Here is a 15,873-nt window from a genome sequence, read left to right as displayed (position 1 = left end):
AGCTACCATACAATTTTAAGTAGGACCAAATTCTAATTAATGTCATGATATATAAGCTAGAAAGATCTATTAAAAATTTATTGACAATTTACAAAGCATCCTGTAAGACTGGCCATTTAAGGCTTCGTTAGGATATTGGAGTGTTATGAGAATATTTCATTATTATTTATTATTTTATTATTATTTTTATTTACTTAATTTTTATTATTTTTTACTATTATTTAATATTTTATTATTATTTTTTAATACTATTCACATAATATCTGAAATTATTTCACTATGTACCCAAACACAACAATCTATTGACCGGGGCTAGATTTCAATTGTTTACATGTCAAAATTTAAGAGTGATATACAAATTGGATCATCTAATATACACTACAAAAACCTATTTATTTACTGTCAATTATTTTTTATTAAAATAATTATTTTATGTTAAAATGAGTTTATTATTATTATAAATAATTCTTTTCATTACAATAACTCGTTATAATATATATATATATAATAATATAATATTTATATATATTAAGAGAGATATATTATATATAAATTTATGGAAAATGATATTTGCAGTCGTAATTGTGCAAGCGTCGTGTAAATTTTTTAAAAAAATAAATTAGTACAAAATTCACATAAATTTTTTTTTAATTATAAATTTCATTCTTTTTTTAAAATAATTACAAGATATTTATAATCCCGACTTACTTTAAATTTATATATATTGTACGCTGGGATATTCTTATGATCTTGGCAGGACAATGAACAGGCCGGGAGAGATGATGAATGATCAGTTTCGGAGGAAGCAGTTAATGCTTAACATGGAAGTGTTTAAATACTACTGATATATCGATCTCTGGATCGGTACGTTCCTCGGAAAATATGCATTCGCTCTCTCTCTCGCTCTGGCTCTGGCTCTGTAGTACTTTTTCCATTTTTCAAACCCTAGAAGCATGTCCCCTCAGCATCTGCAACCAATCTCATATGTATCAGACATTCTCAGAGACAGATATCTGTTTCATGCTGCATGCATGCCCTGCCCTGTGTATCAAGAAAGAGTAACCGTAAATACAGTTATAAATTATATAAATATTGTATATTTTTTTAAAATAGAATCAAAGTTTAAAAAAATAATTTTTTTTGTATTAAGCTTATATTTAATTATTTTAAAAAATATATATATATATATATATAATTACACACATTTTATAATTATAAATATTTTTTTCTCTTATTAATGAAGAAATTCTACATTCTCGTCAGACACATTGGAAGAAGACATTGTGGTTAGTCTTTCCGAGCCCACAAGTCAAATGCAACTGCCAACTATAAACCTATCTAAAAGTAATGTCAGATTTACGTGTTACATGTCTGGAAAACTGAGCTCTAGCTGGCCCTTGATTTGCCATTTGCCATTCGAGGCATTACAAAGGTTAACTTATTTTTTATTAAAACAATTATTTTTTTATTAAAATAAATTTATTTTCATCTTAAATAATTATTAATATAGTAAATAATTTATTATAATTACTCATTTGTCTTATAGTGAGAGGCAGTACCAAAAATTTAAGTATATTTTATTATTTATTTTATATTTTAATATAATATTATATATATATTTTTAAGATTCATCATATTAGTTTAGGAAAAATATTATAAAGAAATCTTATACCATACATGTATTTTCAATTAATGTGATTTATTATTTTTATTATTTTATTTAAATAAATATATATTTATATATATTTAAATATTAAGACATAAAAATATTAATGACAAAACACGTATTGATTATATAGAGCCCGCATATAGTGTAAAATTTCTATATAAAATTTCTCTCAAAGTTATTACTAAATTATTTTAATTTTATATTTATTTTTATTTAGTAATTACGAAAATGATTATTTTTGAAATTATATCAATGGAATCAGATTCTTATTTCAAAAAAAAAAAAGTTCACAGCTCAACACGAGTACTATAATGCTATATTCCTGTTGCCACCTAGATCGTATAGCTAGCCTTACTCATTACTAATTTATACGTGATTTATATAGTTTGATGAAATGAATTAGTTTTAGATAAAAAATAAAATAAAATAAAAATATTTTTTTAATATTATTAAAATATTATTATTGTTTTAGAAATTAAAAAAATTGAATTGTTTATTATAATTTATGTGAAAATTTTAAAAAAATTATAATAATAAAATTAAATGAGATGAAACACTTTTACTATCCTCTAAATAATGCTAAAATTCATCTTTTAACTTTATCATTCTAATCAGTCACACCATGTACATGTCATATTTGAAATCACCAAAGTGGTAGTCCAGTTGGTACGAGCTGGTGTTTCATAGCTTTAAAGTCAGGAGTTCAAATCAGGACATAAATTAAAACTATTTGTGATGCCATGAATATGCTTTGGACCAATTGGATACTTTAAGTATGCTGTGGTGAAGGGTTCGCTTTTAATGCAGTAGCTATAGCTTAAACTGGACGCTTCGCAACGAAGAGGGGTTTTATAGTTATGCCCAGAAATGATTGTTATGCTAGTCATGCCAACCTCTAAACCCAACGATTCAAGAAAACGATAATGAATTCTGGAACAAGTAAATACCGTTTTTAGTTATCTTTTTAATTCTGTCGTCAAATCCTAGGGCTTAACCATGAACAGGCAGTGGAAACTATCAATATGAGGTACGGTAGGGGCAAAGGGAATTTTTGGTGGAGAGTTGAAATGTGAAGCAATCGAAAAGAACACCAATGGCGAAACCACTCTACTGGGCCAACACTGGCATTGAGAGATGAAAGCTAAGGAAGCGAATGAGATTAAATACCCCATTAGTCCTAATTGAAAACGATGGATACTAGGTGCTGTGTGTATCGACCCGTGCAATGCTGAAGCTAGCTTTGTAGGATTTGAACCTACAACATTGGGTTTTGGAGACCCGCCTTCTATCGAATTGAACTAAGAGCGCTTTCTAAATATTTTCTAACCCTAATATATTTTTGCATGCATCTAGTATTCTATTATATATAATTATATAGAATATTGTAAAATGAAAGATTGATCATATTATTAATTGGATTATGGATATACAATCTGAATCTAAGTCCAAAGAGCTATGAACTAGACTATGTTTGAGGAGCCAAGCAGACAAACCACCCTACATCTTTTTTATTTCTCCCGCATTTTTATTTGTATAAAAAAATTTTATTTGTTTATATGACTTAAGTATTTCACATTTATAATGAAATTTATGAAAACGTTTTTATTTTAAAACAAAAATGTAAAAAACTGATTTTTTTGAAGTATCGTCACTGTTAAGAAAAGTAGTAGCGGACAGCAGAGGCGACGGCCAGCTGCAGAAAATGGACAACACGCATGACTTCATAAACTTACGTGTAGATGAATTGACCGACCGGACAAAGCTAGCTTACGTTAATTTTTGTATAAATATGTTGTGTCGTCATAACTTTATCATAAAATCTCTTTCTTGCTACATACTTTAGGTTATAATTAATTAAATTCGGCCTATATATATATATCACGTAAAATGGCTTCCCTTTTTTATGATGCCTACCACACTATTATCAGTCTTCTCTCTCCAATTTAAATCTGCAATTAATTATTTTTTCAGCATTCACATGAGCATCACATAATTATTGCGTGTGTGTATATATATATATATATATAATCATTCAAAAAAAAGGAAACTTTCATGTGTCTGCGGCCTGAGTGATTAATTAATTTCGTGTCCCTTGAAGGCTGAAATATTTTCACGCAACATTAACCTATATAGCTTATCCTTCACGTGAAACGTTATATATGTATATATATATATACATTGGTACATACAAGTTAGTGTGTTACTATAATACTTATAATCGAACCTACTGTAATTTTGAAAAAAATCAAATTACTAATCATTTTTTAACATGGTTAATGTGAAAAGTTTTTTCTCTCTATCGATCAGTTTCTGCCGGTTTTGGCTATACAAAACAATCAGTTGATCGGTTTCGAGTTTGGGCCAAAATCAAACCGGCAGACTCAAATTTCGGTCCTAGTTTCCACATCAGCAATATACTGATATGTGAAAAGTAAGATTTCTAGATAGATTTTCTTTACATAGATACATATATTAATTAAAGATAGGTTAGATGAAAGAATAACCTTTTAGCGATTAATTATACTATTCTTCAATCTTGATTTTGTCATCATTCATGCTACTAGGCTTGGGAGAAAAAAAGAAAGAAAGGGAGAGAAGATAAATGCCATGACCCACATGGGAGAAAAGGCAAAGAGCTCTTGTGGAGAGTTCTAAATTACCATACGATGAAAGAGTCTTTCGAGACCCAGCCCAAACCAGCAATAGGTCGAACAAGTGTTCATGACAGTCGAGTTGCATATTGGTATTGGGCTTGAAGCTTACAGTTTTCTTCACATGTTTGGATTTGATCTTCTTATGCATGCCTTTTTCGTAAGTAAAAGAAAAGAGAAAAGAAAAGGTATCTTTTTAGAGTAATTTCCGTTAACTATTATTATAAAATATTTCAGGATCTCATTAAATGAAGATGGTATATCAAATTGAGAAAAGAGGACGTACCCTTTTCTCTCAAATGTATATCAAATTGTGATTTGCCATAAATAAATTACATTATATTGTGTAGTATCAATACCTCTCATGTTAGGCCTATTCTTTACGGTTCAGTCTTTTACCAAATCATTTGAGTTAGGATTGAAAACTGGTCAGTTTAGTTTGGTTTCTGTGGCTTCGTCGAATCTCACGTATGAAAATGCGAGAAGCGTGATATTGGGATGATGACAATAGGTGTCACGTGCCCTAAATAATAAGTGCTAAATGTGTATATATGCAAAAAATATACAGTAAAAATCGTAGCAGATAAATAAAAGATAGTTAACTAAGTACTATAATTTTAAATACAAAACTACCAAAATAAATGATTTTAAAAAGGGTTATACAGTTATCCATAAAAATAATTTACAAGCCAAAATACATAGTTGAAAAGGGAAACAAATGCCATGTCAAAAAGCAACCACAAGTCATTCATTCGGCAAAGCCAATCCCTTGAGCTCAATATCATTCCCTGCATTAAAATTTATGATTCCATAAAACGAAACAGTAAGGTAAGAATACTACGTGAAATTATGAGTCTCAATAAGTAACCAACCAAACAATCCATGAGAGAAAAACATATTTAAACAACCGATATGTATGCATGCACATGATGAAAAATGCATGAGATCAAAACCATCATTTTCGATGAAAATGAACATATTTTCAACTCACGCCAAAAATCTTATTTGGCCCAAAATACATCGATTAAATACTATCTGCCATTTTTTCATAAAATTGTCCAAACATAAATCCATTATTTTCTCAGAAAATGACCCACATATTCATTTATCAACATCCGTCCCTTTTCTAGAAAATAACCCAATGTATCAATTTATTCCACTTGCACTATGATCTCCCTTAGGGATTATCTGCACATTCTGACTCCCTTCGACACACCATGGGTAAGGACATGTGTGTGATTTTGTAACAAGTGATGCCCAATTCTGCGCTCAACGCGTTCGTGACCAAGCATCCTCTAACCCCCACCAGCAGAGGGGCCATAGAGTCGGCACGAGATTGTTACCATCTTATCCGATTCCGTTGTTGCCTAACGACAATCCAAATGATGTCATTCAGTTTATTACGCTCCTAAATAAACAGAGGAGATTCACCAAGATAATGCCTTACTTGAGGTCGTGATACGCATGGACCCAAAGGCCTTTCTCAACACGAAAATTCACTTTTCAACCATGAGACGTGAAAATGCATGCAATAGTATAATAGATGTCAATGCACATCACTCATCAGATAAAGATACACCAATTATACTCAAACTCCACAAATAATCCAATCCAATTTAAGGCCCACAACGGACAACAAGTTAACAACTACCAATATCAAATTGATTGATGATCAAACCATGCTTGAAGTTGGAGTCTCAAAGTGACGAACGGCGGAAAGGAGTACACTGCTGACGAGCCTCAAGGCTGTATGAGGAAACCTCGCAATAGGCTAAGACTTACAGTGCATAGTACTACTTCTTCCACTTCTGCATGACATTCAAAATAAATTCCGACTTCGAAATCCTGTTTTTCCAACTTCGAAAAAGTCAAAGCAAGCGTTAGACGGAGTCGAAATTAAAGGAGTTTTTGCCCAGCCCTAACTGGCCAGCACTAAAATAGATTTCCCAATGATATTTTTAATAATTCCAATGAAGATGGTTGTTGCAATACACATTCCCAACGGCCATAATTTGGTTGCAAATAAGAATACACAGTATCAAATAAGTATCCCAACGATTTGTCCTTTTAATTTTAACAAATAAATTTGTTGCAAATTATAAAGAAAACGAGTAATGAAATGATGATAATTTGGTTGCTTATTATGAGTATTTCTTATTAATTCCACATGGTCACAAAAGTAATTACATTTTCAATAGAAAAAAAAAAAATCGTTACAAACAATTGTATAATTTCAATGAGAAATATATATACAGGGGTAGGATATTTCCCTGAAAAATTTATGAATTGTGATGATGACGTCAGAAAAAATTAGAATGATTCTGACAATTGTTAATTAACAGAAACTAGATATTGTGATTGAGAAAAGATGCATAATAGAGAAAAAAAAAATATTGAGAGTAAATTTTATTGATAAAATTCAAACTAAGCCATGAAATTTACAAGCCGGACTTATAGAATTATGGAAATCCAAAATTATGAGAAATTTGTCTTCAAAGGTAAAAATTCCAATTATTGCATAAAAAATTACATAATATAAAGTAAAAATCTAGCAACAAATTTGGCTCAAATCAAAACTAGAATCATCCCTGAAAGTGAAGATGAAACATTTTCATAAAGGGTTAAAAATAATTTAAATTAAAGGTTTGTAGGGAAAATGGTTGATTTCGGAATCCAAACATTATGTTGGGTTTTGATGTTAGGTTGAGTTGAATTGAGATGAGTTGAGTTAAAAATAAAATATTGTTAGAATGTTAGTTTTAAATATTATGAGTGTGTTGGGATTTGAAAATGTGAAATTTTTTTTATTATATTTTGTATAGAAATTTGAAAAAGTGTATGGAGATTTGAAAAATGTGTAATGATGAGATGAATTGAGTTAAAGAGGATTTGGTAACCAAATAGGGCCAGTCCAGTTTGGTTACACATATGAGATGAAATATTTTAAATAGTAATGAATAAAATATTATTATAATATAATTTTTTTAATATTAATTTTGTATTGAAATTTGAAAAAGTTAAATTATTTATTATATTTTGTATAGAGATTTGAAAAAAATTATAATAATGAATTGAGATGAGATGAGATTAGATTTTTAATTTTGTGTAACCAATTTGGACCTAAGGAAAAACTCTACCTATCATATCCTATATCATATATCGGGTTTGGCTTGCCTCCTGTGCCAAAATAACAGGAAATCTCCTGCTAAAGAATTAATGGCCATGATTGGCTACTAACAAGCAATCCTAACCGTTCAAATTCTTTCTTATTTTCTTCTCTCTCCATATACACTTGTGCTCATTTCGGTCCACTCAAAATCTTTCATATTGTCACTTAATAACTTTCATATATGAAGTACCCAACATATTTTATCCCCCTCTAACTTTAAAAATAATATTTATAATTTTAATTTTGGGACGTGTGAAAACAAATTATATTATTCTCATTTGAGATTTATTTAAAAAATTATATTTTTAATTTTAAAACTCATTTTAAAAAAAAAATACATGAAATTTATAGACTCTAAAATATATTTAACATTACTCGTATAAATGTTTTGTCAAAATTTTCTTAAAATAAAATTTAAAGCACTTGCATTTGTTAGGTTATTTATTACGTGTTGGTATATAATATATTATTTATTATAAATATTATAAAATCAAAATATATAAATATTATAAAAGTAAAAGATATAAATATATTTGTTACAAGTTATTATATTTAGGTCTGGCTTGCCTCCTGTATATTTAATAAATAAATATGTTTAATGAATATTTAATAAATAAATATGCAAGCCAAACCTTTATATTTAATGAATAAATATTTAAAAATGATTATATATGTTGGACATATAAGAAATAAAAGTTATTAAATAGCTGGTTAGTAACAAATAATCATTAATTGTTTAATAGGAAATGTCCTGTTATTTTGACACAGATGCAAGCCAAACCCTCATATATCTACGTAGATTTGTCATTTTTACCGTTATATTTAAATATACATATTACATGTGTAAATATATACATTTAAATAAAATAAAAAAAAAATAACAAATTATATGATGGGGTGTGGTGTGGGCGAGGTACGTAGCATTTTTCACTGGAAGAGGACCAAAACGACGACGTTCTAAACGACGCACCAAACCCTTTTATCTCTTCCGTATGCCCTGTCTCCAGCGCGTCGTCCCCCCAACCTCCAGATACCCACTTTCTCTTCTCTGTAAATTTTTTCCCGCCGCCACCCACGCCGTCTGCCCTCTGTTTTCCGTTGGTCTGCTGCACGCCGGTAAGCATCTTCTATCTTTCTCCCACTCTGTTTTCCGTTTGGTGATTGAACTATGTTTGATGCTTTGGCACAGCTTTACTCATTGGAGAGTTATCGAGACTCATGCTGTTTCCATATTCTTTTAATCGTTTATGGAAGGTCTGAATGCAGATAGTTAAGAACTCATGGTAGTGGCGGTTTTTTTTTATATTTTGAGAAGGGCTTCAAGGAAATTCCAATTTTCCATTTAGCTTTTGGTCCTTTAGAAGGCAAATACAGTCGTAGGTAGCTTCTCAGGATATCTTGGATGGGCTGAAAGTGGTCCTTCCTCTGTTTTTTTCAGACACCCAATGAGCTTTCATCCCCATTTTGAAGGTTCTCAATTATGCTTCTATATCAATAAACGAATCAGATTGCTAACTGGCGTTTTGAATGCTAGGTGCATGGTGACCATAGAGAAGGGGTGTTATAGTGGTGCATTGAACAGCTTATATGGGATTTCAATTTAGGGTTGTTTTTCGTTTGGTTATCAAGAAAGTTTAGAAAAACTAAGCAGAGAAGAATTGAACAGCTTTAAATAAATTGCATACAGGGCAGGAAAAGAAAGACGATGGCAGAAGAGGAGCCGAAGCCGTTCACTTACATACCGGAGATAATATTGAAGAAAAGAAAGAGCAATGAAGAATGGGCACTCAAGAGGAAAGCCCAGTATGAAGAGAGAAACTCTTTGATTAGGAAGAAAGCCAAGCATGACTTCATCAGAATGCCCGAGGACTTCATCAAAGAGTACCGCGCTAGGGTAACTGTTTCTATCTATATATGTACGCGAACCCTGTATCTCAGTTTGCGTGCGTGTGCTTTATTTTACTTTATCACGAGGTTTAAGGTTGTACTGTTTTTTTTATGACACTGATGTAATGTTTCTTTATTTGCTTTTTAGCAGTTGGAATTTGTAGAATGTATTTCCATGTTTTTTGTTGGTTGATATAACTTCTTGTTCCATACGCCAGAATGCAGAAGTTTTAGCATTGGGCATTATTTTGATGGTGGCCATTATTATGTACCCATCACGGGGTTGAGATAGCTGGGACTGTTTCTATTTGTAGACTATTTGTTTAGGAGATTGACATTTTAGAAAAGTTGGAATAGGGGAATTTGAAGTTCTCTTTCTAGTGTTCTTTGGAGGAGTGAAAACCGTTGTTTCATTTATTTGAGGCATGAGTTTTTGGGTTAGGCAGTATATACAAAATTTAGAAAAGTAGTAATTGAGGGTATGGTGTGAGTGATTAGTTGGAAATGCTCCATGGCTAAAATATCAGGAGGACTTTAGCATCTAAAACTATGTTGTTAGATGAGTGAAATGTTAGGAAGGATAATAGAATATAAAACTATGTTAAATGGACTCAGACAGTGTCCATTTAGTTTTGTAACCGATCAAGAAAATTTAGTTATGTTGTATCAGGAAATGGAAACGTGTCCTGATTGTTGAAGTTGTGAAGTTCACACCCTCAGGAATAATTAAGTTTTTAAAGATCTACCATGTCTGAATAACTATATAGGTGCTTTTCCTGCACTTTCCTGCCAAAGTTTGGTATATTAGACAGGCCTATTGTGCAATATCCTGATAGTAGGTGTGATGGAGTTTTCTATGATAACTAAGTGAGAAGCGTGCAATATTCATTAAAATGTGTTTGCTCATCCAGGTGTCCAGTTTATAGGATTGGAAAGGTAGTCATGTGAGTTTTATTTTAAGCTTAATGTCTCCTAGGCCAATGTTTTGCAAGATGGCTGTTCTTGCATTTTCTGCAATTTAATAATATATTCACTTGCCTAGTTGCCTGTCAAAAGTTCGACACAGTTCATATTTGAAAACTGTTGAATAAGTCTTATCTTTTGTTTTCATGCAGGAGTTGGACCTCATTAAGATGAAACATAGGGTAAAGAGGAAACAACCGACATCAGCGCCAACAAAATCGAAACTGCTTTTTGTCATTCGCATACATGGGTGGGATTCTGATGTTTTGTGGTGATTTTTCGTGGTCTATGTACCTTTTTTTTCCTGATATCTCCTTCTGTGTCCCAGGAAAAGAGAAATCCATCAAAAAACGAGGAAGGTCTTGTACAACATGAGCTTGAGGTCAACATTCAGTGGTATATTTGTGAAGGTAAATGAAGGGATTATGGAAAAGCTGCAAAGAGTGGAGCCATACGTCACATATGGGTAGGATACACAACCTTGTTTTTCTAATTCTGATACAATACAAATGATGTACTGAACAAGCTGTAGGATAAATGTCAATATCTAGAGGGAACTTGAACAATAATTCAAATAAAGCTTTTAGCTTTACATTAAGGACTAGGAGTAAGTAGCTTTGTGTTCCTGTTGTTTACTTGTTTTTCTGTCTTTTGGGTTCTTTCTATAGACTATTATTTCATAATGCTCTTCCTGCAGTAACTAATTCTTTTCCAGATAGCATCGACAAATTTATATTTATAATTTTGGATCAGATCATCAACATTGCCTTGGGGGTTTCTACTTTACTTATTTAAGATCTATGTGACCACCTACTTATCAAAAAAAAAAAGATCTATGTGACCACCTTCTTGGATCAGGCATGCTAACAAGCCACAGAAATCTGAGTATCAGGCTCTTTTAAGTTGATTTTTTCCCTTGATACGTGAATTTCCTTGCATTTTGAAATTCAAATGAGGAAGATTATTCTTATGATGCCCTTACTTGATGTGCCCCTTATAGTGTTTTGTTATTCTAACGAGATTTGCTTGTTTGTGAAGATACCCAAATCTAAAGAGCATTAAGGAGCTGATTTACAAGAAGGGTTATGCAAAGATAGACAAGCAGCGGGTTCCCCTCACAGACAATAACATCATTGAACAGGTATAGAGTTGAATCCTGGAGTTTAAACATCTTTTTGGCCTAAAGTTTCTAATCCTCTTTCTGCCTGTCTTTTGCTGCAGGCATTAGGGAAGTTTGGCATCATATGCATCGAAGATATTGTGCACGAGATCGCAAATGTTGGTCCACATTTCAAGGAGGTTACTAAATTTTTATATCCCTTTAAACTCAAGAAGCCAGAAGGCTTGCTAGGAAGCAAAATGTTGTACAAGCAAGGGGGAGACACTGGGAATCGTGAGGATCAAATCAATGAACTAATCAGTAAGATGAATTAGTTTTAAGAAAGCATGTAATACATACACTAAAAAATATGGAATGTAGTTTATAAACTGCCCCTCAAACGACCTGCTGTCTGATGTATCACAATTTTGAAGCTGCTGTTAATTTGGTCTGCTAATTGAATGGTATCAATTTTTTTTCTTCATTTCAACTTGTATTGAACTTGCTGTTAATTCGATGTTTTCTTTCTTAACATAAGGTTGTATTTGTTTTTAATAATGCCAGATACGGTTTTAGGGTGTGCACTTCTCTCTCATTCTATTTTGTATAAAATTGGATTCATCATGAAGAAGTTAGTTTGTGTGTCCCACATTTTTCTTATTTTTCTCTGAAGGAGTGCGCGAAACTTGTGCTCTATAATGCATAAATCACTAATATTTTTTCTAGTCGAACTATTGCCACTTTTTTCTCATATTATTGAATGATATAAAAGTTGGAGCAAAATCAAGTATATATGGACTTAAACAAAGATTAGTCAAGGTTATTATATATTGAAAATCATTAGAAACATGATAGATCCAACTCCAACTAATAAAAAATCAACGTGGGAGTTGCTACTCAATGTGATTTTATCAAACCGTCAAAAGCATGTGGTTTAGATGTGCCTATTGTGTTTGGGTGTTGAGGTATCTTTAACACTTCTTACTATTATTCATTACTTTATTATTACTTTTTATCTACTTTTACTACTATTCCTTACTTTTTATTATTATTAATTATTTATTATTACTTTTCACATATTTTTTTACTACTATTTACAACTCTCCTCAACACCCAAACCCCCAATCTCCCTCCCCAAATCTCCAATATTAAAAAAAAAAAAAAAAAAAAAAAAAAAAAAAAGAAAAGAAAGAAAAAGAAAAGAAGAAGAAGAATCATATTCATTAACCTCTTCATACATCATCCACACAATATAGGCCTTAGCTTTGCATTATAATTTATAACCTCCTTCACTTAATGCCACACAAGATTATTGGTTTGATCGACTTTGATAGATTTCAGAACATTTATAACAGTATATATAAAATTTTCATAACACTAAGTACTCTATAATTATTATGGTATTTATTTTAAGTGTCTATCTTTCTCTCTGTAAATCTTAGAGTTCGAATACAAATTATAGGGAATCTATATATAATACCCTTGCACACGTTTTCAGCTTATATTTTCATGTGGAGCACAAGAACGATGCATGCTATTCCTAGTCGAACGGCCCACAAGGAACAGGATGAAGGTTTATATCTCCATCTTCGCATGCAACGGTGCTGATTATGTTTTGGTACACATGAATTGTCTGTTGTGGAAAGCCAATGACTCGTGTGTGCCCGCTTGCAACCATTCATCAGTGGTCAAAGCCAAGTACCAACTTGGGCATATATATACGTACAAAAATTTTATGTGTAATTACTTTTTACGTACTTTTTGTACATTCTACTAATATAATTCGTTGTATCAATCATATAAATGGAGTGCAGAAAGACTATACAAAAGTGACTTTATATATCAAACTCATATACATATACTATATACATATATATATATATACTAGGTGAGAGTAACGTGCAAAGCACGTTTATCTAATTTTATGAAATAATTATTTGTAAAAAATAATATATATTTTATAAAAATTATTGATGTCACTTAATAATTTAAGGCATATTGGAGAAAATAAAAAAAATTAGTTCAAAGTATCATATAATCCAATACATGTTTATAACATCTATAATTTTAGCAAAGATGTATACGAAAAATTTAATAAAAGTCTAACATAAACGGTAGTTCAAAATATGTTTTGTTTGATGTTTGTATTATAATTCATCAATTTATGTCATCCTGTAGACAATCAATAGAGACAACATTGAAATTCTTATTTTGCTGTTGGTTGAGTCGATCAGGGACAACATAAAGTTAAACATAATCTTTTTATAAAATTTGTGGTATAATATTTTCTAGATATAGCATATATATAAATCATAAAATATATTTTGAAATTGTTGGCCGAATTTACTCTTTCTTGATTAGCTCAAGGATCACGGCCTTTGTCACGTGCCTATCATAGCAAGCCCACGTATGGAATATGAATTAGCGGAAGCTACGTCCTACTACCATGGGGAAAAAAAAATACTTTGATTAAACGCACTTATATTATATATTATATGAGATTTTTAAATTTGGAATACTCAATAATCTGAGTTAATGAAACGTATAATACACGTATATTATACTTAGAGATACACGTCTTATGCACCTAATACACGTGTATATGTTAAGGAGAAAGAGAAAAATATAATAACTAATCTTTAATTACTTATTATTATATAAACTATTAAGTATTATAATTATTGAGATTAATAAATCATATAACAACATTGAATGCTATCTCTCTCAATATTTATGTCTTCATTTTATGTGCCAAACCGTTAAAATAAATGGTGTTAACTTTAACGGAAAAACAAGAAAAACCGTTAAAACAAGATTTTCCGTTTCATACACACTTTTTATATATAGAAGATATATATATATATATATATGTGCGTGCGCGCGCACATCAATGTAGACAATTTATTATCTGTTGTTTTCTGCGATGAAAAGTGGAGGTGAAACTAACGACTATATTATCTGTTTAAGAGAGAGAGCGGATTTATAATATTTATTAAATATTTCATGCTGTTTAAAATATCTATGTGACAATAACAAAGATTTTGATATTTACTTTATAGGTCTGATCTCTTTCACCTGAATTTAAGATACTTTTTGGATCCTACTAAACTAAACACCTTTGGTGCACATATCCAAGACGAGTGGAGGGGCGGGCTCTAAGAGACAAACCTCCTTAAAACAGTCAGCCATACAAGCGACGAATTGACCATTGGGTTTAGCATTTTGTGGAAACATGCGATTAAAATAGAGCATGGATTTGGGGAACAGGAAAGACAAAAGGAAATAGTTTAGAGAGTCAAGCAGGGTCAATGGGTGAGAGACATCGATCTTGGTATGTCAATTTTAAAGATTATTCTATCTGTTTTCCTTAGACACAATTCTAGAGGGTCGTATTCATAGGTATTTGAATAATGAAGAAGAGGATCTTATTTTTCGTTGGACCTTTCCATATGTACAAAATCCTTTCCACATAAAACACTTGACCTATATCTCTAAAATAATTTCTCCCATTTTTCTCTAAAACTCCTATTTTCTTCTCTCACTCCCCTTCTCCTTTTTAATCCATCCACACATGTGCGTCATTCGTGACGATTAGATCCATGACTTCATCTTTGGTATTACCAAATTGGTAATTAGATCCATGACCTTGGCCTCTTTTTCTTATCTTTTTCTTTTCTACAAAAAGATGACTCTTCCATGGAGTTAGAATCCACCACCTCACCCTCTTCTTTGTTACCACAAAAGAAGGACATACCAATTGAAGATGTCTTGATCACGTTTTTGTCTCTTTGTTTTTCCTTTCTTCTAGGTTAAACATGTCTTGATCTACCACTTTAGTAACCACATCGAATCAGTGTGTAGGTGTTACAAGCCTCCTAAATCACGTTAGATCTCAATATATCGTACCGAAATCACACCTCTAATGTCTACCCTTGTAGTTCTTGTGGATTTCTTGACCTCAGATCTTCATGATCACACCACACCGTTCCCATCCATCGACGTGTATCAAGCCACACATGGATGCCATTGTGTTTGTCCCTTGGACGCTGCCAAAGATTAGAACTTTCCGATTCTAGCTATCTTGTTACGTGTCTATAAGGATTACGAATTTCTGACTCTAGCCATCAACATGTTTTGTTCAAGAAAAACATAAACATAAAGTTAGTAGAAGTAGAAGTCTCCAACAAAAGTGTCGAAACAGTCTCTTGAAATGCTCTTACTACAAGTCATGACTTTTGAAACTTTTCAATCAATTTATCAGCCTACTACAAACCACATAATTTGGCAATCTACTCCATGACTTTGTCAAGAAATATGAGTAGGAAGCTTTGCCCTTTTTATTTTTTTTTTAAAAATAAATTAATGATTGTATTGTGTTTATTTGGGATACCTATAAGCTTAAGCTTAAGTTTTTAAAGCAAGTGATGATTATACA

At 31.4% G+C, this 15,873-nt stretch overlaps 1 protein-coding gene across 2 annotated transcripts; it reads left to right on the top strand.

Annotated features, from left to right (window-relative positions):
• Window positions 1-8,446: 8,446 nt before the first annotated feature.
• On the top strand, window positions 8,447-11,970 carry LOC122295470 (60S ribosomal protein L7-1-like). 2 transcript variants are annotated; one of them, XM_043104505.1, is made up of 6 exons: window positions 8,447-8,605; window positions 9,177-9,383; window positions 10,492-10,589; window positions 10,668-10,805; window positions 11,378-11,480; window positions 11,561-11,970. In XM_043104505.1, the coding sequence occupies exons 2-6, from the start codon at window positions 9,195-9,197 to the stop codon at window positions 11,771-11,773; spliced, it is 741 nt and encodes a 246-aa protein (XP_042960439.1). In that variant the 5' UTR covers window positions 8,447-8,605; window positions 9,177-9,194; the 3' UTR covers window positions 11,774-11,970. The 2 variants fall into 2 exon arrangements, with proteins under 2 accessions (XP_042960439.1, XP_042960440.1); XM_043104506.1 differs by having other exon boundaries at window positions 8,462-8,605; window positions 9,182-9,383.
• The last annotated feature ends 3,903 nt before the right edge of the window (window positions 11,971-15,873 follow it).

The sequence above is a fragment of the Carya illinoinensis genome, chromosome 15 (genome assembly GCF_018687715.1).
Source record: "Carya illinoinensis cultivar Pawnee chromosome 15, C.illinoinensisPawnee_v1, whole genome shotgun sequence".
Classification (NCBI taxonomy): Eukaryota; Viridiplantae; Streptophyta; class Magnoliopsida; order Fagales; family Juglandaceae; genus Carya; species Carya illinoinensis.
The sequence above is the reverse complement of the archived record's forward strand: the minus strand, read 5'-3'. Positions and strand labels throughout refer to the sequence as shown.